General features: G+C 41.1%; 1 protein-coding gene across 8 annotated transcripts in view; it reads right to left on the reverse strand.

Moving 5' to 3' along the window:
* The window catches only part of PLXNB2 (plexin B2), a 257,382-nt gene that overhangs the window by 78,588 nt on the left and 154,062 nt on the right, over positions 1-24,732 (reverse strand). For all 8 annotated transcript variants that reach the window (XM_054834250.1, XM_054834267.1, XM_054834306.1 and 5 more), the window contains one exon: positions 814-1,924. In XM_054834250.1, coding sequence (XP_054690225.1) covers positions 814-1,924 — 1,111 coding nt within the window. The remainder of the gene's footprint in view (positions 1-813; positions 1,925-24,732) is intronic.

A 24,732-nucleotide genomic window follows, 5' to 3' on the forward strand; every position in this document is an offset into this window, starting at 1 on the left:
CATGAAAGCTGGCTGAGCTATTTTTAAGATGATTCAATTCCACAAACCACTTTAGGGTTGGCTGCAGTAACGAATGGTGTACACAAGTAGGGCTCGAGAATAGGTTGAGTGGTGCAGGCAAAACCATTATAAAGTCAACAGGGATGCAGAAAACTGCATCTCAGAGACACAGTCATAAATTGAAGAACAGTATCTGGAGAGGTGTAACAACGCCCTCCAAAAACCTTATAGGCAAGGTAATAACAAGCCATAAAAAGAAAACAAAGATGGCCATCACGCTATGGAAGCATTTTGAACCAGAGCAAAATATGAACACTACCTGAATATAAGAAACACACATATTTTCAGTTATCTGAAAATTCAAATCCAAGTGAGAAACAACACTGAACTCCAGATATCACCTACAAGATTCTTAATACCATTTAAAAACATTATAAACATGTTGGCTGAGACCAGAATTGTCTATAGTGATCATCCGGAAGCTGATTATAGGCGTAACAAATCACTGCATTTGATTCGGTAATTTCCATACCAGAAGAAACCCTTTAAAACAAATGCATTTATGAAACCAATATTAATCTTTCAGAAAACATCAAATTTTTTTAAAAAGACTCAAAATTATGACTATCTTGCCACTTCTGGCTTGACCTGTTCCACACACCCCCACCCGCATTCCATTTCTATAGTGAATCCAGCTATTGAGTTTTCAGTTATCTGATCTCACTATAGTTTAGCTCAAAGCCACCCCAAAACATGCAGTTGTATATTTTCCACTAATTCTAACACAGATTCTAAAACTGATACTGATATTACCAGTCCATGTGATGCACACGGGTTTTCTGCTGCAAAAAGTTTGTAAAATGAGCTGGTATTCTTTTTAGTGTAGCAATCATTCCGGTTTTTTTCCATCTTTTCATTGATGTGCCGCAAGGAAAACACACACATGGCAGATTTTAGAGAGCCGTTATCTTTGTTTACTTTGCTGAAGAGCGCAAGAAGAACTTTGTCATCTGAGATAGCATCCATAGTTTGTCTCTGCTGAGCCATGCTCTCAGCCAGCTCTTCTCCTGGGGTAGTGACGTAAGCAGAATGACAATGGTCATAGGCACCATCATCATCTTTGCAACCCAAGTCCATTTCAAAGTAGGAATAATAATGGGCATCATCTTTGCACAGACGTGCAATCAGTGTGCGATTATTGACGGGCTGTTTCTCTTGCTGATTAAAAATAAAATAAACATAATTTTTATCCTCAAAGACTGCCACAAATTGTTGTGTGCTTGATGAGTGATAAGCTGACTTAACAGCTGCTGAGTCCGTATACATTTCAAAAATGTCTTTCCCATCCCTTTCGTAGAGCTGCCGAGTGCTGATTATTATGCCATTGTCATTTGGTCCATTCCCTTTCCCAACAAACAGCACTCGGTCGTTATTCAAGGAGGTGATCAATCCCACAGTCGATACATTCTCATCATTGCTTGCTACAAAGGACTTTTCTCCGCTACTGTCTACATAATACTTCTCAATGCTAATGTCTTCTAGACCTCTGATGGCACAGATTCCCTTAAAAAGGCTTCCACACACCACAGTTGTATTATCCGCCTTGTTCAGCAACAGTAATTTGTTATAATTGTCAGTCGGTACTGCCTCTTTACACTGATTTTCATCAATGGGAGGTGTGCACTTTTTGTTGTCCTTTCTTGGGCCTGTTTCTACAGACCTTATTACATCCAGGTTTTCTGTAAGCTGATACAGAGCATTTACCACTCCCAAATAGATTATCCCAGTGTCATTATCCACTGTTAGATGATTTAGCTCTGTAGCACTCTGAAAAAATTTCAGTTCCTCATTTCTGGATAAGGTGACACAAAAACAGCTCAAAATGCTCAGTGTCCAGATCCATAAAGCCATTTCTATGTAATACCTAAAAAGGGGAAGAAAACAACAACATTAAACATATTGAAAAATAAAATTTACACAAAATTCAGCAACATGAAGGTTTTTTCTTCCATGATTTCAGACACATATATATTTATTCTTATGCATGTGTAGACATCATGAAGATTATGGAAAGCCTCAAATCCTGCTAATGGCCTAGCAATTTATGTGTTGGGGAAGGATTAAACAAGGTCAAATGTCTAAATGATTATCACATAACCAATTAGATAATCGATCCTGTGCTAAAGCACAATGAAAACAACAGAAAATTTGAAACAACATAGAGTGCCAAGAAGTGGCAGTGATTCTCCAGACAGCTTCATACTGTGTGAATTATTTATTGTTGAGATTTTAAAAATAAGCTGTGGGATCCCAATGTTTCAGGGGGAGAATTTACATAGAAGTGTTTGAGACATTTGGTGTTGCAGGACTTTCCCCAGAAAAGAAAAAAATCTTTCATTGACTACAAGTAAGTCTGGATCTGGCTGCTGATGCTCTTGGGGAAGGCGTTACACTAATCCTTCATCAATGTAAAGCTGGTAGATCGTAGAGCCCTTAAGATGCAACATTGCCTTTGACTGCTGGTATGCATTGCAGTCCAACACTTCAATTCACTCGAACACTGCAACTCAATAGTTTCAAATCTGTCTTAAGAACATCACTTGGTGCTTTATGGGATTAAGATTCTGTTACTGTTTTGGTTTTTTTCATAATTTTTACTTCCCAAGCAGATCACCTGGCTGTCTGGAATCAGACAAAGACCTTGTGAAACTTGTAAGAAGGGGTCTAATTTTAACATGAAGAGTTAAATGAGGAGCTGGCTTCCTAAGCACAAAACATTTTGTCAATGTTTTCTGCACGTGATTAGTTCTGAGAGCAGAAAAAAGAAGGTGGCATGCTTGGACGCACCCATGTTAGGGGGAAAAGATAAATACTGTTTGGAGGAAGTACTGAAAACCGAATATGATCCACAGTATTTCCCTTTTCAAAGTTAGCCATGTGACTCCATAGCCTGATGAGGAAAGAACCTGTAAACTTAGAGGGAATCTCAAGTTAAATCTGAAAATATCTGGAACAGTGAATAGAAAGGAAAAAATAAAATCCCAGAAAAGAGAAACATTTAACAAAGTAATCTAACAGGCAAAAGCCTTGTAGTAGGAAGAAAATAGCATAGAATGTCAAAACGAGGAAGTGAAAAAATAAAATAAATAATAAAGGAACCATGCTCCTCTGTCAGCTCTAACTTCTGTTTTGGCAGCAGCAATAGGCTCTGGTGGGATGTGAAAGAGAATTGTCTGAATCATCCTTTATACTGGGTAACTTAGGTTAAACATCAACAACCAGGCTGCAAATGTTTGAGCAAGGAGGGAAGGACTCTTGTTGTGAGCACAAGCCATCTGCCAGCTCCCCAAACCACCCTGGCATCGCCAGCAATGCAGAAAGACAGCTCCTGCCCTCCAGCACTGACTGCATTTTGCTCCTCTACGGAGACAACGCGTGTGTAATGGTGAGAACAGCTTTTCTAAAAGCAGAATGATTCTAACTTCTAAAAAACCAAAAACCTACTGAATGTAACTCAGGATAATAATGAAGACAAAATAAAAGGCTAATTTCAATCTTGTTTTGCTAAAGCTCTTATCGTGTACCAAACTGAGTAGCTAACTGTAAAATGAGGTCAAAGAAAAGACAGTACATTACCAACAGCACAAGCCTGACTTCTAATGATAGGTTGACCTTGTATGACAGTGACCAAGAAAAGGCTAAGAATTATAACCCATTCTTCAGACGCATGGACTTCATGCACATGCCTTGCAACATAATGAAGTGTTGGACCTCTCTACACCAACCTTAGCCCTGCTCTGAGGAACCCAGAAGAATTCTGATATTATTTGTCAAAAACTCCTCTTTTCTTCCTGCTCCCAAGGACCACAATTTTCCAAACAAACTTTGATCCCAGCTTACATCTCCGTGGCTAAATGGTGTGTCCTAATGCATGTCATCTAGTTTCAAATATTTTCACTGCAGTTATCTGCAATGAAATAAAAAAACAGCTTGACATACTACTGCAATGTCATTTCATAAAAATTTTATCATTCTACTATCTATTGCACAAGGATCAAACGCTGAAGAATTCGGATTCATTTGTTCCTGTTTTTCCCACATGGTAATTATTGTCAGATTATTATCATCTCTGCTCTCAGTCAAAAAAAGCCATAAATAGCTCTACTTATAAAATATGCCTCAAATTAATGGAAAGTAATTTATTGTACCTTAATTTCTGTACTCAGTTCACCTCCATTTCCATTTATTTCAGTGGATTAAAAAAATGTTTTGTCCATTTGTGGCATCCATCTTAATGACACAGAGGCTGCACTTGCAGTACACCTGCCTTCATCCCATGGACAGAACGAAGAGCCTTGCTGGTTCGTGCCAGAGCCAGGATTTAAGGAAAAGTACATTTTGCATCTCCAAATTAGACTCTTACAGGAGTAATTCACATCTCTGTACAAAAATGGGTAATGCTTCCTCCCTACTATTTGTTGCCTTGTATACTTATAAAATTTTTGACTTGACTTAAATTATTCAGAAATACATGCATTCTCCATTAATTCTGCTTTTTTTTTTTTGGCATTTACTCCCTGCCACCCCAGTCTCATGCCAAACACCGTCAGATTATCTCAGACCTCCATGCAAGGTAACAGTTCTTCAACCTCTGTAGCTATTGGTCTCATTTCCTCCTCAGTCCCCCTTCAAAGCAAACAGTAAACAAAAATTAAATACGCTACGGAAAAGATCCAGAACTAAATTCCCATGCAATTCTCAAATACCAGCCTTAAGGAAAGCAAAAAGCAAACAAAATTAAATGAGATGCACTGTAACCACAGCTCACTCTCACCAGATCTTAACTTAATTGCGAAGTAGCAGCTGGAGGAATCCTGCTATGGCCAGCTGATGTGGTAGGACACGCAGGGCTGCTATTAACACGGATGCCCTACTGAGTTAGGTGCTATGGAAATGTATCAATGCACAGTTTCCTGCTGTGAAAAACTTCTGGTTTAAATGAACAAGTCACGGAAACACAAGAGAAGATGAGTAAGAAGCCCAGACTGGAGCATGGAATCTGAGATGTTCAGCATAGAAAATGTATTTCCAATGGTTTCATCACATACTTTAATTACATATGGACCTGTGTGGCTTACTCAAAGTCATGCCCTGATCCTGAGAGCTGACATAAACCCTCTGACCTCAGTTTGCACTTAGTTTTAAGCCCTTGGCAGACTCAGGATAAAAGCAGCCCAACAGAGCAGTTGATGACATGATTTTTTTCCTCGCTCAAAGTCTTGTCTCCATCCTGCTCCCTGCACCCTATGACATCGTTAGAATAATCTTCATCACTCTCCCGTCAAGGTTACCTGAATTGCAAAGTAATTTCCTTTTTGGATTCCTCCCTTTTTCACCATTGCCTTCCCTTTCCCTTCCCCCATCTCAAAACATACTCCTTTTCTGATTCATATACAGACAACTGAACGTGATTTCGATGAGTATCCTAGAAGGATGGCAGTGTGTTAATTAAAAAGAAAGTGTGGATAACATACAGGCCCTCCCCAGTCTCTCAGAGATTCCACAGGTGACAAGGAAAGGGGGATGGCAGCAACCAAGCACTTTAAAAGAAGCCCACCAAAGAAAAGCGTCTTGCCGCTTACAAGAAATATGAAACTCTAAAAGTTATGTGCAGGAAACGCGAAGCACCCAGGAGAACATTTCATACAGGGGAACTGCCATAAAGTGACACTGTGTTGGAATGACATAGCTACCAGCACTCTGCCCCACTGCTGGATCAATTTTAATTTAAGTACCCATAACTTCATGTCTTTCTACTCGAGCAAGACCAATAACCTTTACTAACAGTCAATTCTTCAAAAAGCATGGGGGAAAAAAGAGCATCTATAATCTACAAGCACAAAGTGAGTTTCAAATTGACTTCACATTATAAATACCCTTAAGAATTAGCACTAGCAACATGCTGCCAAGAATATGGCAGGTGTTTTCCTCCTTCACTGCACAATCCCTGCTGTACCTGTATACAGGAACCTTCAACTTTTCAGCCATGCCCAGTCACTTTTCTTTAGCCTTCAATATTACTTTATATTACTTAGTTTCCCACATTCATTTCAGCTGAGGTGAAAGAATACCTGAAATTTTGCCTGAAATCAGAGTAACTGAGAACTAAATCAAATGTTATTCCCCAAAACGACGGACAAGGAACTCTTCAGTGAAGGAATAATCTCACCAGTTTAGCTTCTGCGGTGTTTTTGCAGAGTTTTGAAGAGTTTCTTCCCTAACCATATGTGTGTATATATATATACACACTGAATTACCACATATATATATACACTGAATTTAACTCGTCACCTCACCCAGACAAAGTTTTGTTACTTGAAATTCTGGATCTAGAGACAACCATTTCTGCCAAGAGAGGCAGATACTGATACACTTTAACAGTACATGATACAGAGAACTGCGGTTCTCCCTGTTAACTTTTGCCTTATCAGGGAGACCCTAAAAGGTCCAAAAGAACCTAAACCTGAAAAAGACAGTTGGTAAAAAGAGTCAAAAATTGCAACATAAAAAAAGGTAAAAATCCAAGAATGCACCCAAATGGCACAGATATTTGGGGAAAGAAGAATGAAAAGAAATTTCTCATCTCCTTCATTTTGAGTAACTTTGCTTTTAGCTTCCGATAGGTTTTCCACAAGTCAAAAAGAATTCAGCTTTCATTTTTAAGCTCAAAGGAATTCAGAACAGAAACTGGAGAATGCATGTGAGGCAGGGGATGAGCAGATTTTCAGTTTGGATTTCAAAGCTTCTGCTTCTGTGAGAACTGTGGGTAAATGTGAGCACTCTCCTCCCCGGCTACAACTTTTATTACTATTTCCTAAAACCAATGAACGATGGTGCTCGCTGGTTCAGAGAAGGAACCACCTGGAAAAACACTCTGCAGGATTCAAACCTGTTTCCTCAGCGCATGGCAACATGCTGGAAAGGCTTTGGAGAGAGAAGAACTCTCTTGTAGACTACAGCATAGGTCCAAAATTGGTTTAGTAGAACCACCAAGAATAGTGATCACTGTGATGGGTGTCCATCCCTTTAGTTGTGATGGTTTGCTGTTAGCAGATGGGACCTGTGGGTCAGTGAGCTGTGGGAGGTCACTTTGCGGAGAATGAAAAACCAACATCCATTTCATTAGATGTTGTGATAGCCTGTACTGCTCAAACATAAAAGGAGTCATTTTCCTTCTCTTTCCTAGCTCCTCAAAACACAATTTGCTAAGATATAGGGCGTCCTCATGTTGATCCACACTCGTATGGGACAAACCATCCCATCTGGTCAAACTGCTGGAAAAGTGGCAAAAAATGGACAAATACTTATAATATAGATTCTACTCCTGATGTGGAAGATAAAAGTTTTGCTTGCTTTCACAGGGTAAATTCTCAATGTTTTTTCTTAACTATTTTGAGAAATTTTCAATAATATAATGTTTCTTTTTTAACATGTGTAATAGTTATATTGATACAGATCATCTTTTACAAGGATTGGTTGGAAATTATAGATTTTACAAGGAAATAATGAATATTACGCCTGCATTCTGCAGGTATTTTTCTGCAATCCCCGGGTAAAACAAATGGAAGACACGTGGAACCACAAACTCAGGTTACCAAAAACCAGGGTTTTCTATACAGGCCCAAAGAGGAGTAAACCTATTGCTTGCACCTGTGGCATCAGCAGAGGCCAGCAGTGGCTGGGAGAGGAGAGTGTGTACAGGACAGTTCCCCTGGGAAAGGGGGACAGAGAAGAAGATCCTTATATCACTCTGGAGACTCATCTTTCAGAAGATCTGAGGTATCAGCAGTGGCTCTTGCAAAAAGAGCTCAAATAACTCACTCCCTGTGAGAGCCCATTAACTTGAGCAGATACTAAGGCATCCCACAGCTTGGCTGGCTGGGAGCTCAAGGGCAAAGGGACAAGTTTGAAAGGATTAACCAATGTGGCACACACAAGGCCAGACAAATAGTATTTAAGAACTTTCTTGAGCTTTACCTACAAGATCATCCCCATCAAGGTTTCCATAACAGCAGAAGGTGAGTTTTGAGAATCTGTACCACCAGTCATGTTACTAAAGATCACCCAACCTGTCACCTTCCTTGTGTCTCCCAATCTCCAAGTGGGGAGGGGATCAAACAGAGGATCTCACCCAGCTCCCGTATCTCTCACAACTACAGTAAAACAGTATTGCCACATACAAACAGGTCAGCACCCCACAAATAAACATTTTCCCATCCCAATGTGGAAATGGTTTCTCCAGGCATTGCAATTGAATTAACAGCTGCAGAGCACAACTGCTTTCCATGGTAGGTCCTGTATCCACCGGCATCCAAGCATCTCACCACAAAGGACTCTCACAAACTTGATGCAAAATTCACAGGGTTGAATCAGAAGTTTAAGCGAGACAAATAGCTAGTAAATTCAGAGTTCACATCAAAATTATGTCATTAGCTTCCAGCTAAATTAATAACACTATTAGTAGTCAAAATTGAAACCTTTCATCTGTGCACACCTGAACTCCAAAGTACTTAATATTCTGATCTAGCTCCAAATTCAGAGCAAAAGGGACAAATGTGAGCCTTAATTTTTCAACTAAGAGTCGCTCAAAAGAGCATTAACAACAGGTAACGAGAGTTGGAAAATGCAACATCAGCAGGTAAACAGAAGAGTATCGCTTTGCAGATTTATATGAACTCTTAGAAGCAGAGTTGTGCTACACAAAGCTGAACTCTTAACGAAGTCACTGGCTTATTACAGCCAGACCTGGCAGCATTTTGATTTTGAAAATATTTTATACCATGGATTCTGTCACAGTCCAAGGGTTGCTTTTTGCTGCTCTTAGGAATCAAAACAAAAATTTTCTAAGTGAAAGTACCTTCAAGAGTTCACAATGCCAAGTAGCTTTAAAAAAAGTCAATAAAAATAGCTGCTGTGGAAAGACCTCGTTCCACAGCATTAGCTACCAGCAATTACAGAGTATAAATCACTGAGACACAGGTAGTTTATGCCAGAAAGATCTCTTCAAATCCTTATTTTTATTACTGTGATTTTTATTATGAAGACAAACAGTCATATTATCACTTCAAATAAGAGGGCTGCATATACCCAGCCCAGACCTGCGTTTCTGCCTTCCTACACCACATCTCCCTTTCAGCTTGGGCTTCTACACTCATCCCTCTTTTTTTTTTTGTGTCCTCTCAGTAGAAATGAAGTGCCCATTTTAATGAATCCTCGCTTTCTCAGCGTTACAAAGATGTAGTTGATCTGCAAGATAAGCAGCCGAGTGACATGTTTAATAGCAAGCAGCTGACTCGGCAGGAATCTGAGCCCACAGAATCCCCTCTTTGACCCACTCTGTGGTTTTGTTAAAACCACAAGGACTCCTAACTAACAAAAAATTAGGTTGTTATTTTTTTTTTTTTTTCAACCTCATTGAACACTAGGCCCAGTGATGCCCTATGGACCAAAATCCAGCTTCATCAGTCTGCTGTCAGCACAGGACCACAGGCCCCTCCAGATGCTCCCAAAGTCGCTTACAGACACTTTTACACTCCCTGATCCTGCAAATGGCCAAATCTAATTTGGCCCCAAGTGTAAATACCTGCCGCAGTGTCTGAGCTGCCTGCAGGGACTGCCCCATGCACGCCCACTGGCTCCACGCAAGCCCTGGGTTATTTTGGCCCTTCTGCAACTCAGGAAAACTTTTTTGTTTTCTTTTAGCTGATGGACCAGCAGAAAATGAGAGTGAGCCTGGAGCATGGGAAGGAAACCCCCAGGGAGTTAGGATAGCTTTAATTCGCTGTCTTTCCCTGCACTAATAAGGGTATTACGGCACAAGGAAAAAAATGCATTTATACTGATAGTAAAAGGACTCTGTGTCACCAGCTCCACGCTACAACAACGAATTGCTTGTTTTCAATGCTAAGGTCATCTTCAAGGACTGGTTTCGGACTTCCCCTGGAAGAAACAAGAAAGGAGGCGGATTTTTTTCCAGTGTGGGGGAATCTGAGCATGACCACGTGGAAACAAACACAAACTATTCCGGCTCCTTCCTTGCCAGAACCAGTTCTCCCTCATAATTAACCATTAATCACAGGCACAAAAAATAATCAAATCAAATCGACGACATTTCCAGCATGTGTGAAGCTTTACTTTCCCTACAAATTGCACAAACGAGACTCGAGAGGTCACAAGCAGGCGATCCATCTCGCCTTTCCCTTCTCCTCAAAACAGAAGCACCAAAGCACACTCTGGATGTCCAACGCAGCCGCAGCCTTTTACAGCAGCACTAGCCCACTTTGGCAGCATCTCGAACCTGCACATAGCTCTGGCTGACTTAAATGCAGGAAGAGGAGAACTGGAAATAGCCAGGAATTTCCTTGTTGCAATATGACTGCACAGGATGGCAAAGAGACTTTCGAAGCTAAGCAGCATTTTGGCATGAGGCAGAGCTATCATTTTTTTTCTTCCTGTTACATTACAATGTTATGGGACTTAATAGAAGAATCATGTACAAGCAACAATGATAAGGCTGTATGAAATTTATCCCATAAATCAATGGGATAAATCAATTTTAATCCATAAATCAATGAAACACAAATATAGTGAATAATTCATAAAACCCTGTGCAACAAAATTTGTTCTCCCTAATTCTGCCCCTGTCTTGACGATGTTTGCTGCATAATTCCCTGTCTCATCATACTTCTTATTCTTCTGTTTCTCCTGATTTTGTTTTCCCATTTATGTTTAACAGATTCCCGCATTCTTCATTTTAATGTAGTTATCTGGCTGTGCCAGCAATTTATCCTGAACTTCTCAGAGGTGGGACAGAAGCTCTATGAAAATGGGAAGCTGTCAACCGCACTAAACGGAGTACTACGATATATATTATACTTAGGCAGCTGATAATGCAAGCCACAAAGAGAGAGAGGCAGAGGAGGATGGGGAAAATTCTTGAAATGGAAAGTTTATTGAATGTCAGAAGCCAAGAAACACATAGCTGAGGAATAGAGAATTTTCCTGGCTTCTGCTGCTGGAGATAAATTGCAGGGTTTGTCTGGTTCATCTTTCTTGAAATTCTTTAAACTTTCATTTGGACCATTTGTATGTCCATGGTGGTGATGCTCATTTTGATTGCTCTGAGATTCAAGTGTGGTGTGTTTTTTTTTTCTCTCTGCCCTTCAAATTAATGTTCATGACAGTTTTTAAAAAGCCCTTTTATTTTTTCTCCCTTACACTTCTTTTCACATCTTCTTAGAGCTGCTCCTCCTCCCTCCACCTTCCTTTCTTTTCTTTTCTTCTCAGGCACAGCCTCCAAGTTTTCCTCTCCTACGACTGCTGCTACTACAGCTTGAATACTGTTGTGGAAAGTCTCTAATGACAAAGCAGGAAGTAGAAGAAAAAAAAGGCGGGGGAGGGGGGGCGAGAAGAACAAGAACCTCAGGTGATTTTCAGACCTCAATGGGGAGCTCAGACATACTCACTGCCTCATTGACTTCCTATCTCTTTTCAAACCTTATCTGGAAACACCTCTTTTGTTTCCTGAATGCTTTTTCTTCCTCTTTTGTTTCCTCCTGCTTTTTCAGAGAAAAGAAAAATAGAGCGAGACTTAACTTCATGGCACCTGCTGATTTTACCTACTCAATGTTCACTGCAACTTGAGGAGGAGGAGGGAACACAGACACAGAAGAGATGGTGCTGAGTGAACTGGTGTCCTCTTGCAGGGATACAAGAAGATGTAGTGGTACATGGTGCAGGTGAAGCAGCACAGCAGAAACAACAAACTGGGGGGGGGGGGGCTGCTTCTGCTCAGAGATAGGTAACTCCTGCAGCTGAGAAGGGAGCCAGGAGAAGGTGGGGAGACACAGGACAACGGAGCAGAAAGCTTGGAGAAGCAGAAGAGAAGCGTAGCAAGAAAGGGCACGTGGTAAATATTTGGAGAGGTTTTTAAGGCAGTGGGGAGATGGGTGAAATAGAATTCACAAGAAAGAGGGCTTGCCAGAAATTGAATGTGTGAAAATAAACACCATACACAGTATAAAGGGTTAAGCATCAGAGATGCAAACAAATATAGAATAGGCTATGTGTTACCAAGTCGAATTTGATTGCACTTATTCATTTATGCATCGTGGCTTTTGGCTGCTGCAGGTGAGAAAAGACAAAACAGAATTGCAGTATTTTGACTTTTGTTTACCTTTTACTGTTTGGTTTTGTTGAGGTTTTTTGGTGGGTTGTTTGGTTGGGGGTTTTTTTGGTTGTTTTTTTTTTTTAAACTAACAAGTGAGGCTTATCTAAATGAATGGAGTGTCCCTGGCTCTAGCAGAGCAGTGCTGGCTTGCGCTGATCCAATCTGCTCGGACAGACACTGCGCACACTTCTTCTATGTTTCTATTCATTATATTTCACTCCAAATTTATATAGCCATTTAACCAGTAATTTGCACAGACCTGACAGCAGCGCCTACCTGTGCCTGTCTGTTTAAGGGCCTGTCGGCAAAAGCATTATAAAATCCCCTTTTTATGGATGCATAACACAGTCATAAAATGTGTTTTCCTAGCTTCAGAACTGTCCAACACAATTTCATCTCCAGGAACACTTTATTTCAAAAAAGGAGCACGATACAATGCATGATGAAAATATATTACCAGCCATTTCACACTGGTCCCTGCCTAACCCCTCCAAAACAGAGTTCCTTGCTTTAAAATTACAAGTCCTCAGCCACACTGAACACAACACTACGATCTCTGCAGAGCAGCTCTAACATGTGTGAAAAAGATATGAATAAACTCAACCAAATTGCATAGGGCGGCTCAGGCCCAACTCCAGCTGAACCTGCCAACCTGGCCAGGACCTGTTTATGGCCTACGTTGAGGGCTCTAACAGGATTTAGGTGATGTGTAAACTTGCAGAGAATCATAGAATGGTTTGGGTTGGAAGGGACCTTAAAGATCATCTAGTCCAACCCTCCTGCCATGGGCAGGGACACCCTCCACTAGATCACGTTGGCCAAAGCCCCATCCAACCCAACCCTGAACACTTCCAGAGATGGGGCATCCACAGCTTCTCTGGGCAGCCTAGTCCAGTGCCTCACAACTCCCACAGTAAAGAATTTCTTTTTTATGTCCGATTTAAACTTACCGTCTTCCAATTTAAAACCATTGCCCCTCATCCTGTCACTACAGGCCCTGGTAAAAAGCCTCTCTCCATCTTTCTTATAAGTCTCCTTTAAGTATAAGTATAGAACAGGATCCCCCTATGCAGAGTGCAATTTTTACTTGGAAATGCTGCTGTCCAGTAAGTGCACATATAATTATGGTCTTTTCCTCTCTGCCCTGAAAAAAACCCATAGGCCTAAGTCCCACAATTTGTCCCTATAATTACTGGTCCCAGATTTACAATTTTCTCCTGTCTACTCAAAGGCTTTCAAGAACCACAAGTCATGCTCCTAAAGATCAGAGGATGCAATTTGAGATGCATGGAAGTAAATAGCCACAGACAAGCAGACCAGCCCTTCGACTCCCCCCAGTAACAACCCATGGTTTGGGGGATTTCTTTATCTGCCTGTTGATTTTGCAATCAAACCATTTGCAAATAGTATTTTAACCTAAAACAATCATCGCAAGACTCAGAAATGTATCTTTAAAGAAAAAAGGTGGGGAGAGGATGGGATGGGGAAAGCACTGTTTGAGCTGTAAATAAAGCATCTGGTTTTGGTATCCTAACACTCAGAGTTGACTCTTCCTAAGAGCTGGTAACTCTAAACCTTCTCTATCCTTGACTGATGAGCTGGGCTAACCACGCTCAAATAAAGGAGCAGCATTTTTCATGCTTCTGGCAGCATAGTGCATCTTTAATCCTCTGCTTAAATAAGTGCTGCGAAAGCATCCCTATGAAAAAACACATGATGAAAGATGCAAACCCACGAGTAAAGCCATGCGAACTCTTACTACTTTCTTACCAGAGAAGCCACAGGACAAGTTGGGCACAGCATTTGCCTCACATACAGTCCTGCCTGTGGCGACCCCATTTCCTGATGTGATTTCATTTTGATGTTTGATTCTATGCAAAAATATGCCCCATGAAACAGTGAATGCTAACAAATGGAAAAGAGGTCTTGATCGAAACTACTGGCTTCCCGCAGACCTGACACAAAATGCCAGGTATGGTCCCGGTGACAAGACCATGGCCACCTGCTCCCCAGGGCTGTAGTCTCTGCTGCTGCAGGGCAGGGTTGAATTCTGGTTGTAACAAGATGAGAGTCTTCTGTGTGTTTGTAGCAGGATGGAGAGGCCGCTGCAAGGCTGCTTGGCAGCTAGTGGGAACATTTTTCTTCTCACTGGTAAGCATATTTGGACACATGAGTATGTAGGGCCAATAAGGGCCAGCTACATTACACAAGGCAAATAGAGGGCAGTGTAAATCCTCCTGCTTGCATGACTGGTTTCACCCCACAATCCTAATTATTCAGGCAGTCTCCAAAGACTTCTGTTGGGCAGCTTTCGTCATGCATCTTGTGAGCTCTTAGGCAAAATGTTTCTTTTATGGCACCCACTGATGTGGTTAAAAGGTCTAATCCAAGTATATTTTACAATGTTTGCTTTGTATGTGGGGTACTTCGGTATATATATATTTCAAATTTGAGTTTACAGTGGCTGCTCAATGTATTTAGAAATTTTGTACAGTAGATAAACTCTTAAATTCAAACACAGCCTGCACACTTTCTAACAGAGAATATATATCTAGGAAAGTCTTCAAACATGATCACCATGCATAAACACTTTTCTTTAACTGTTCGAAAGCAAATAAGCTGAAAATTTATAGGGCTACATTAAGACATAGAGTTTATAGCGCTGATGTGTACCGGTAATAGGAAATATGCCTCAAAGCATGATGTCATTGAAAACAGAACCCTCATTCCCCTCCAAGAACTGAAGGACAGTCAGAATTACAGTGTTTAATATATATATTCTGAACCATTTACTTGGATAGTCTTATTTCCAAGTAAACAGAATGCACAGCTCAGTTGCTTCAGGAGCACTTCTGATTTTACGTATGGTGCATAAAGAAAGAACAAACCGTTATTGTAATAGCTGAAGACCGCGAGTTTTTGTTCAGGCTGCATATCTCATGAGAGAAGTCCTTCTATAGACTCAAGTAAAGAGGAACAATTTTATGAGCTAGTTTACCCCATAAAATATTCTCCCTAATCCTTGTAAAAATATGCTTCATGCTAATCCTGCTGCCTGAAAGCATTTTTGCAGACAACTTTGAACATTTCTGTGACAATCTATTAGCTTTAAGGTGATCTAATTTCGCTAATTTTCATCAGGTTTATTAGGATCTGTCGAGATATTGGATTTGTATAGTTGATCTGATTTTATATAAAACCCTCAAACTGGTACATTTTAATTTTCCAAGCAGACATCTGTCTTTGTCTGCATCTTGTAAAGTACAAAGTACCTTCTTGGCCCTTAATAAATTAGGAGCAATGACCTACACATCAGGTAGTAATAGCATCCAATTAGTGGAAATGTATGATGCTTGCAAAGCACTATCAGTCACATCATAGTAGAGAGATATTTGCCCATTCACGCTGCATGCCCTGGATGTGATGTACCAGCAATCTGTAGCCATGACAGAGCACCAGCACAAGACTAAGAATTCCTACCCCTTGGCCTGGTCTTTTCAATGTGAATTTCTAAAGACATTCAGATGCTAATATTTTGTGCATTTATAACTGCCATCAGAAGAAACATCATATCATCCAAGCTTTAAATATGCCTGCCACCAAGCTCATGACAGTAATATAACCATGGAGGTTTATTAAACATGTGAGGCTGGAAGCTACTGGGCACAGAAAGGCTTTGAAGCATTGGAAACTCCCCTGTGCAAGAGTTTCCCCTTCCAAAACAAAGCTGGAAACCAATCCCAGAAGCCAGAAATTCCATTTCCACACCTGGAAATTGCAGTATGACTGAGTCCTCAACAAAAGACAAATTTCCAACAGGTTTTTGCTGCACGTGTACAGAGCCTGTGGAGTCACATCAGAGGAAGCTTCACTCCAAGACATAAATGACTTGTACATCCTATGATGCTTTGCAAATGATTTTGTTAATACAATCTACCATCAAATAACTATGCACCATTTCCCACAGAAAACAGCAGGAGTTGCACGTGTGTATCTGAGCACACATTTCTCTCACTATCTTTCTATAGGACTTGGATGACATAAAGATAAGCCAATAGGAAACTCAAACTTACTATTCTCTGTTTGTTTGATGGGAGAATAGCAGGCATGAATTGTAACTGACATTATAGCAATATTCAGAAATCAGTTATTAAAGTACTGAAATGTGAGGATGTCAGAGATGATGAAGATCATTCTTTGAGTATCTCTGAAATCTGTGTTTGCTTGCTCTGAGAATTCAAGTAACAGCAACTCACCAAGGCTTTGTCTCTGGACTACTTCTGGATCAGCATCCTTTAAAAGCTGGAGTTCATTCAGGTTGAGTATATTGCCACTTGATATAGTTAGCGTGATTGGCAAGTGAACTCCTAATATTGATTCAAAGAAAGACGGCATGGAAAAGGGTTGGTGCCAAAAGATGGAACCATGCTGGACAAGGGGCTCGAGCAAGAAGGTTACTCCACCATGAAACTGAGCAAGTTGAAGCCTCGATGCTTCAGTATCCAGGCTGCAAGAGTGGGGTACAGTGTTTTTATTCCTTTGCAAAGGATGTGTGATACATGGGTGAAAAAGATTACATAAAATGAGAATTCTCCTCATGGCAAGAGTCAAAAAGCCAAAACAAGCACCCAGACAGCTCCAGTACATTGCTAAAATTAGCCACAGAATTAAACTTTCCTTAAAGTTTTGGGTAAACATTTTCAGGCAGAGAATTCACACGTATTTCAGACAGAAATGTGTCTCTCCACACAGTTTTCAAATTGGAGTGTCTATAAAAGACAGCCACTGCCCTTTGGCTGGTCCCTTCTCAGAGTGACTAAGGGAAGGTCTGAAGTCCACCACTGTGTCTCCAGCTCTGCTACCTCACGCAGAGGAGGATGCAGCCAGGACTCTGCTGCTCGTTCCAGTCTCTATTGCCACCACATTTGTTTCACAGTAACATGGGGGACAGGATTCCCATGCAGGCAAAAGAAGGGTTTTTAACAACGGCCTCTTGGCCTCAGGTCTAACCATACAGGGTCATTAAACAATGGCAAGCAAGAGCACTACTTTTGTGCATTTAGAAAGAACTATGGTGGTGCAGTAGGGAAACTGTCATGCAAATCAGTCCATGTTGCCCAGTATATGCCCAGCCACCCTACTCTCCCTGCTGACTTGATGTTTGAAAGCAGCCCCATCACCAAAATGCCAAGAAATTATCATACAATCTCACCCACTGATTTTAGTGAAATCACTAAACTGCCTTTAGTAAAAAAAAAGACAACACATTTTTAGCCCCAGCTTTCATAGATTTGCTCTGCTTTTCCTATAGTGTGATATCTGCCACACTGTAAAAGAACACAGATAAGCACGCTTGTTTAGATTTCAACTTTACTTATACTTGTCTGATTTGTTTTTTAAATAAGGTTTTGATATAAGGCACTTAAATATTTTTAGTTCAATACCTAACATTTAGATTTGTTTAGGCTGAGCACAAATATGTATTTAGACATAGTTAGGTTTATGTCAAAGAAAAGTATTCAGCTAAATTGATATAATAATTCAGTAACATTAAACCAACTTGGGAATTCAGACAAGCCTTTCATAAGTAAAAGTGTTAAGAGTGCAAAAAGATTTGCACAAAAGAATGAAACAAGGATATGGTGAGAAGAACTCATTTACTTTTTAATTCTCTGGAGAAACTGGCCAACCTCTGGGACACCTTCCTGCCCCCAATACAACCACCCAGAAGACACAGGGAATCTCCTACTAAGCGGAATGGGGATAAGAATTGTCTGTGTTGGGTGCATTTGTTATTTCATTGAAATAATTGATCCCTGATGCTAAAGACAGCAACACTGGTGGGATTAAAATACTCCAGACATTAATTAAGTCTCTCTCGCTCTCTGACAATGGATTTAAACTGTCTCTACTCGCACTGCACAGTGCCTTCAGCAAGAGAGGCAGTGGTTTAGTATTAAAGCACTGCAAACATTCAAACTGAGGAGGTTATAATTCAAAGAGCAGAGCAAGGTCACCTTACTCAGTCTCACCAGTATGTAAAGCATGCTCGCTGCCAGAGGAAGAGCTAGGGGATGGGGCTGGATCCCCACCTCCATAGACAAAAGAAAAAAAGATCCAAGACAACTACACTGCTGATTTCAGAGGCCACTGCTCGATCTGAGTACATGTGGAAAAAATGCACCGGCTCCATTAGGTGATTAAGCAAACATCTCCCCCCCTCAAAAATAGCTCTGCTCAGCAGGACAATTGTTTGCTTATTTGAAAAAGTTCCTCAACTTGTAATGTCTTTTTCATATCCTTCCAGTCTAGGTCAAATCCTGAGAATAAGTTTAAGAACTGCTGACAAAGCAGTTTGCCGTACTTTGTGCTGGACGGCTGATTTCACTGTACCAGGCACCTGAAACACCGGGGTCTCAATCCAACAGCTGCATCCCCTGGTCCCTCCCACGCAGCAAGCATGGATACAGAGCTCAAGGAAGTGCACTGGGTATCTTACTGATGACACAACCGTAACGTTTTATTAAGGTTTGTATTAGCATTTAAGCAGCAGTGTGACAGAAGAAAAAAATCTACTTGGAAGAGACAAACACCTTCGTCTAGAAGAATCAATGGTCCTTATCCCCTCCAGCACTGCATCAGTATGGGATGGCCATAAACCTGTGGTAGATACATATGGAGAAACTTCTTCATTTCTCGTACAAGCCAGGCGTCTCTCTTTTATACATTCTGGAGTACTATAACAATATTCATACACAGCTCCCACAGTGGTCCAGGTAGCTTGACAGGGATCAGCACTTTTATTAATAACACTTTGTTTAAACTTAACTGGAACTGCTATTTGATTTATGAAGTCCTTTGCAAGCTTCGGAGCGATTTGCACAAAATCACTATGATCTGCACATGGAAATTGCTTCACTCAGCCCTGAATGAGTTGGGTGACACAGTACCTATTGTCTTAGCATCACCGACCCTACCCAACATCATCTTTTGACATATGACCTTGTTTAATTAAATAAACAGAGCAATTTAGATAGGCAGAAGGTAATTGGGGCTGGATGGTGGCCAGCTCACTGAAGCAGGAGTACCATTCTTTGAAAAAAGCTTTATGTTGTTTAGCAAAGTTTAATGACTGGAAGCTTTCAAGAGCTTTGTACTGTACTGCATCCAACAATGAAACATCCAAGTGTATGGCACTCCCTTCATACCACAGTAGGCAACAGTCATGAGGTCTCGGGCAAGACTGCTTCTTTCAAAAAGATGTTTGGAAATAAATGGCTTTCTAATCCACTCCTTTTTAGCCCTAATCACCTATATCTTAATTGGACCCTATTTATTTGAGCCAAGAATAGGTAAATAAGGAATCAGAACTGTGCTGCTACTTTCACATCATCTTGTTTCCTTTCATCCTGGGGAACTGCCAAATCCCATTTCTTATGGAAGGCTTTCAACTGTTTTTCACTATCCCTGACTTATTTGCCAGGGGCTTTTTTTTAATGGAAGATAGAGTAGGAAGAAAGAAGACAGTGAATAATAGCAAGAGCTAGCTTAGAAATAAGTCACTTCCTAATGGGTCCATGACAATTACTAGAAAAACTACATTTATGCATGGTAAAGCCTTGATGCCAGAGCCCAGTGATAGCAGAGGGAAGAAAAAGATCTTAGCTCCTCTGTGTGGAGCTGGATACTCAAAGACATTTCCTTTTTGTGTATTTAAACTCATCTGTTTTCTGTATAAACGAGATCTAATGCGTGGTCATTTCCCACCGAGACAGGTTCTCAACAGCCTGTGCCAGCACTCCCCCGACCCACCCACCGAAAAGACTTCACTGTGAAAAATCCCTGACCTCTTCCAGAGGGAACAGGATGTAGCAAGAATGAATGAAATATTTGTAAGGGCCTCATCCTCTCTGAGAGCCCTTTCGAATCCCAGCCACCAGTTGGCCCTACACTGAGCTTTTTGTTCCTGGCATGTCTGAAGGAGGCCTGAGTATTAGTTTAGCCTACTCTGGTAAGTCACTCTTCAAAAGCCTTTTCTTAGCCTGTCTAATTGCATTGAAACTTTCATATTCAAAGTGCTGGAGATGAAAACCTCTCCTAATTTTCTTTAGTTGGACAGGACTTCAGAATCATTACAGAATCAGCTTTATAGAATCAGAATGGCTTGGGTTGGAAGGGAACTTTGAAGATCATCTAGTCCAGCCCTCCTGCCACAGGCAGGGATATATTTCACGAGATCAGGTTGCCCAAAGCCCCATCCAACCTGGCCTTGAACACTTCCAGGGAGGGGGCATCCACAGCTTCTCTGGGCAACCTGTTCCAGTGCCTCACCACCCTCACAGTAAAGAATTTCTTTCTTACAGCCAATCGAAACCTAACCTCTTTAAAACCATTGCCCCTCATCCTGTCACTACAGGCCTTGGTAAAAAGGTCTTTCTCCATCTTTCTTACAAGCCCCCTTTATATACTGGAAGGCTGCAATAAGGTCTCCCTGGAGCCTTCTCTTCTCCAGGCTGAACAACCCCAACTCTCTCAGCACATCTTCATAGGAGAGGTGCTCCAGCCCCCTGACCATCTTCGTGGCCCTCCTCTGGACCTCTACTAACAGGTCCATGTCCTTCTGTACTGGGGCCCCCTGAGCTGGATGCAGGACTCCAGGTGCATTTTGAATGACCCTTCCTCGTTTCCAACAGCACTGCCACTCCACCTGTCTTTCCCATCCCTGGCCATTCATAAAACCACTCACTGCCCCTGTGCTTCCAGTCTCCCAGTTGCCTCCAAGGGTTTAACTCTCCCTGCCCTCTCTAACAACTTCCTCCTTGTACACTGAACAGAAATATGTAAGATTTTTAATTTTTGCAGCTCATGCTAGGAAGGAAAAAAAAAAGGGGAGGGGGGGCAAAGAAAAGATGGAAGCTGCTGCAAGCACGTGATGCCTGTTCTGCACTTCACTCCAGCCTTGGGCTACGCAGCTTCAGACAACCACTATTTTTATATTGTGGTAAGATCCAGGTGTCCCAGTGGGGTTCAGAACACAGACACAGCCCGATGCAGAGGTGTGCGATCTAACACAGCTTGCTTGTGACTGGCAAGCAACCTCCACATCCCTTGTTCCTGCTGAAACACCCCTCGGCATGAGCCTTCCCCCAACACACATTCAGTTTACACGTTATTTAATAACACCCCAGTACAAATGAACAGCTGCCACGAGCAAGTATCCAATTCTGACTCTTGAAATGATTTCAGTAAACTACTTTTTTTCCCCAGTCAGGTAGGGTTTGGACTAATTAGAGAGAAACTTCCCATTCAATCGAGCAGCCCTTCCCCATACATTGTCACATCTAGACAAGAACGGTATTTAAGCTGTGTAGGTACTATTAACATTTGAGATTCCATCCAATTAAACACCGATACAAGAGGAAAATTATCCTTTTAACAGATTACTAACAGCACACTGGTTTCTGTTGTCCACATGGGATCTTAAAAATTGACTGGCTGCGTGGAGCTCAACATTTTATACTACTTCAGCGCAGAAACGGAGCAGAATTAGGAAACAATTATTGATAAGTATGCAACTGTGGAACCATAAAAGCCCCATGGGTAAGACCAATCTAAGGAGAAAGAAATGAAAAAAACAGCTTTCACATTTTTCCTTCTTTTTTTCTTGTTTGCACAGTTGGAAATTCATTCCCTGCTGTTTCATATTTCCTATAGTGATTAAACGTGTTACCTACTGCATTATTCTCTTCAAGACCTGGATTTGCTAGGTGAAAGCATCATTAGAAACAACAGGGCTGAGGTAGGGAAACGGGTTTGAACTGCAGAATTCTTTCACTATATGAGCAGCAAAATGTATTTTTCCCAATAACGTTTTATACACGGCAGAAATTGCTTTTCCACATCAAAGTCAAGACATTCAAATAATGAGTTAGTGCAAGAGCCTCAAGGATAAGACATTTACATTTTTAGGAACAAATGGACTCGTAACAAACAACACCAGGTATTAATCCCAGTCAGCACCAAAAATGGGTTTTCTGGGAAAGCCTCTGAAGATCTTTTTGCCCTCCTTTCTCTGCAGAACCCTCAGGAATTGGCAGAATCGACTATTGCATACCTCAAGAGAGTTATACATCTCAGCATAGGACAGGAATCAGAAGCCTTTTTGAGCTAAACCTCTCACTTTCTCATCTAGGAGAAACTTTTCTATAAAGCATCAATAGTCTCACTATTATTCTAATAATTGTGTTTTAGAGGTAAAAGGAGCAGGTAGCTTCTCTGCTAGTTTTTTTCTGCCTAGTAGAGGTGAGCAGTAAATAACTGTGCCATTAGCTTGCTCAAAAATGTAAACAATCTAATTTTAGTGAGAATGGCAAAGGAAGATAAATACACTAGATTCGATTAATGCTGATGCTAGAAGTTGTAGTAGCAAGTCAGCACTTCTTAAAACTTTGTTCATGCTGAGATTCCATGAGCTCCCAGTCAGTTTATCCTGTTTACATTATGCATTCTGGCAGAGTGGTGACCCACATAACCTCCACATTTTTCTCTTGGAGTTACAGTTAAAAAATAGGGCTCAGGTACAACATTTTTTGACTTATGGCATCCCTGTCAACTGCATTTGGAGTTCAGGAGTTTCCTAGAACCACATCACCACCAGTAACATTAAGATTTTAAAAGTCTTATCTTGATGAAATCTTGGGAATGAGATTCTTTGAAAATGCAGGAATATGCTTTTTCAGTCCTGTTTTTAAAATATGAACTTCAAATAGGCAGACAGGAAATGAAAATAACCCATGAACTTTGTTTCTCTTCAGTGAGTCTCGTAAAGAGTGCTGGACTCTTTGGCCAGCATTTACAGGAAAGTTTGAACACCTCCTGATCTGCTGCAGTTCTACTCTCTAAAAATGTTAATTTTACTGTTTCTTTCAAAGAGGCATGTGTGAGTTTGTTTAATCAATTGGCCTTAGAAGAAAGTTGGCCAATTTATTCCATGTTAACAGTTACATGTTGAAATAAACCATTCCTAGCCCCATAATAACAAAAAATGAAAGCAGCATTCCTAAGGTTTATTTGTCATACCAGAGTGCTGTTCTTGTAACTTCTGCTCATGTATACCATTAGTTTTCTATTTTTTCCCCCAAATTCCCCAAAATTCTGGATTCTACAGAAGTTGAACTACCTTCACGTTGTCACCACTCAGTGGCTCTGCTCTTTTTCTCATACTCAATCCTGCCTGGGAACCTCAGACTAAACATTGTTATACTTATCTCCAGTAGAAGCTAAATCCAGGATCTGGATTTCAAGCACTTAAACACAGCGGTGGGGATCTCTGCACTCAGATGCCAGAGCCACCTACATTCAAGAAGAAACGCACGCCCTTGGCTGGAGGAAGTGGAGGACGGGAGCATGCGGATAATGCTGTGGCATTTGTGCAGTAGAACTGTAGTGAGAATGCTTTTTTTTAGGAATTGGGAAATCCCAATGCAGGCTGTTGAGTGGCATCTGCACCCATCTCTCTGATGCTTTGCTACCAGATGCCCTTGCCCAAAGGGGGACTCCTTGATCCAGTGCTGTACAAGACACATTTCTACGTTTATAGGAGGAGATTGAGGGAAACCTGACTTCTTAGGGCACTGAGTTGTGTGGGTGATCCGGGCTCCTGGCGCAGGACCAGCTTGTGCAGTTTACACAGTGAACGAATGCAAAATGTGTAACCCATTTTCAGAGTGGGAATCTGAGCTCCCCTCAGTTTAACATGGGTATTGACCTCTATTGCATCTACAAATGGGACTGGGAAAACCCCTAAAAAGGAGGGCTTCAAATACATTTTTCTCCTAAGCACTCCTTGCCAACTATTTTGGGCATTCGCGCTCTGCATCCTGCTTGTTCATGAACTGTGCTCTCATGGGCTTAGTGCTACTCATGCAATAACTGGAAGCGGAGGCACCTTATTCAAGGCTGCTGATCACACTTGAATTAATTGCTGCTCTGTGCATTACAAGCCCACGTCCTTCTGGTGGTCCAGCCTTGCAGCTGGTGGGCTGAGATAGTACTTTAAAAAAAAAAAAAAAGAAGAAAAGAAAGAAAGAAAGGAAGGAAAGGAAAGGAAAGGAAAGGAAAGGAAAGGAAAGGAAAGGAAAGGAAAGGAAAGGAAAGGAAAGGAAAGGAAAGGAAGAAAGAAAACCCTCCATGTACTGGGATATGCTGTACTTATTATTTCAGTAATATAAAACAAAAATCCAATGTCACACTTCCTCTGTCAGGACACAATCTAGAGCCCCTAATTCTTGACTCAGAAGGCAATACACTTTTATCCAGTTTCCGTTATTTCCTGCTGCTGAGAGACCCCATTCTTTCCCAACCACTGCCGTGACATGCTCATCTATAAAATAACTCTTCCTTTAATGTTTTCTTTTTCTCCTGAAGAAGGATTTGGGAACAGCAGGGATATGAGCGCTCACCTCTTTTAAACTCTGCATCATAATCTTTATGACATGTTTTAT

The sequence above is a fragment of the Grus americana genome, chromosome 1, assembly GCF_028858705.1.
Source record: "Grus americana isolate bGruAme1 chromosome 1, bGruAme1.mat, whole genome shotgun sequence".
NCBI lineage: Eukaryota > Metazoa > Chordata > Aves > Gruiformes > Gruidae > Grus > Grus americana.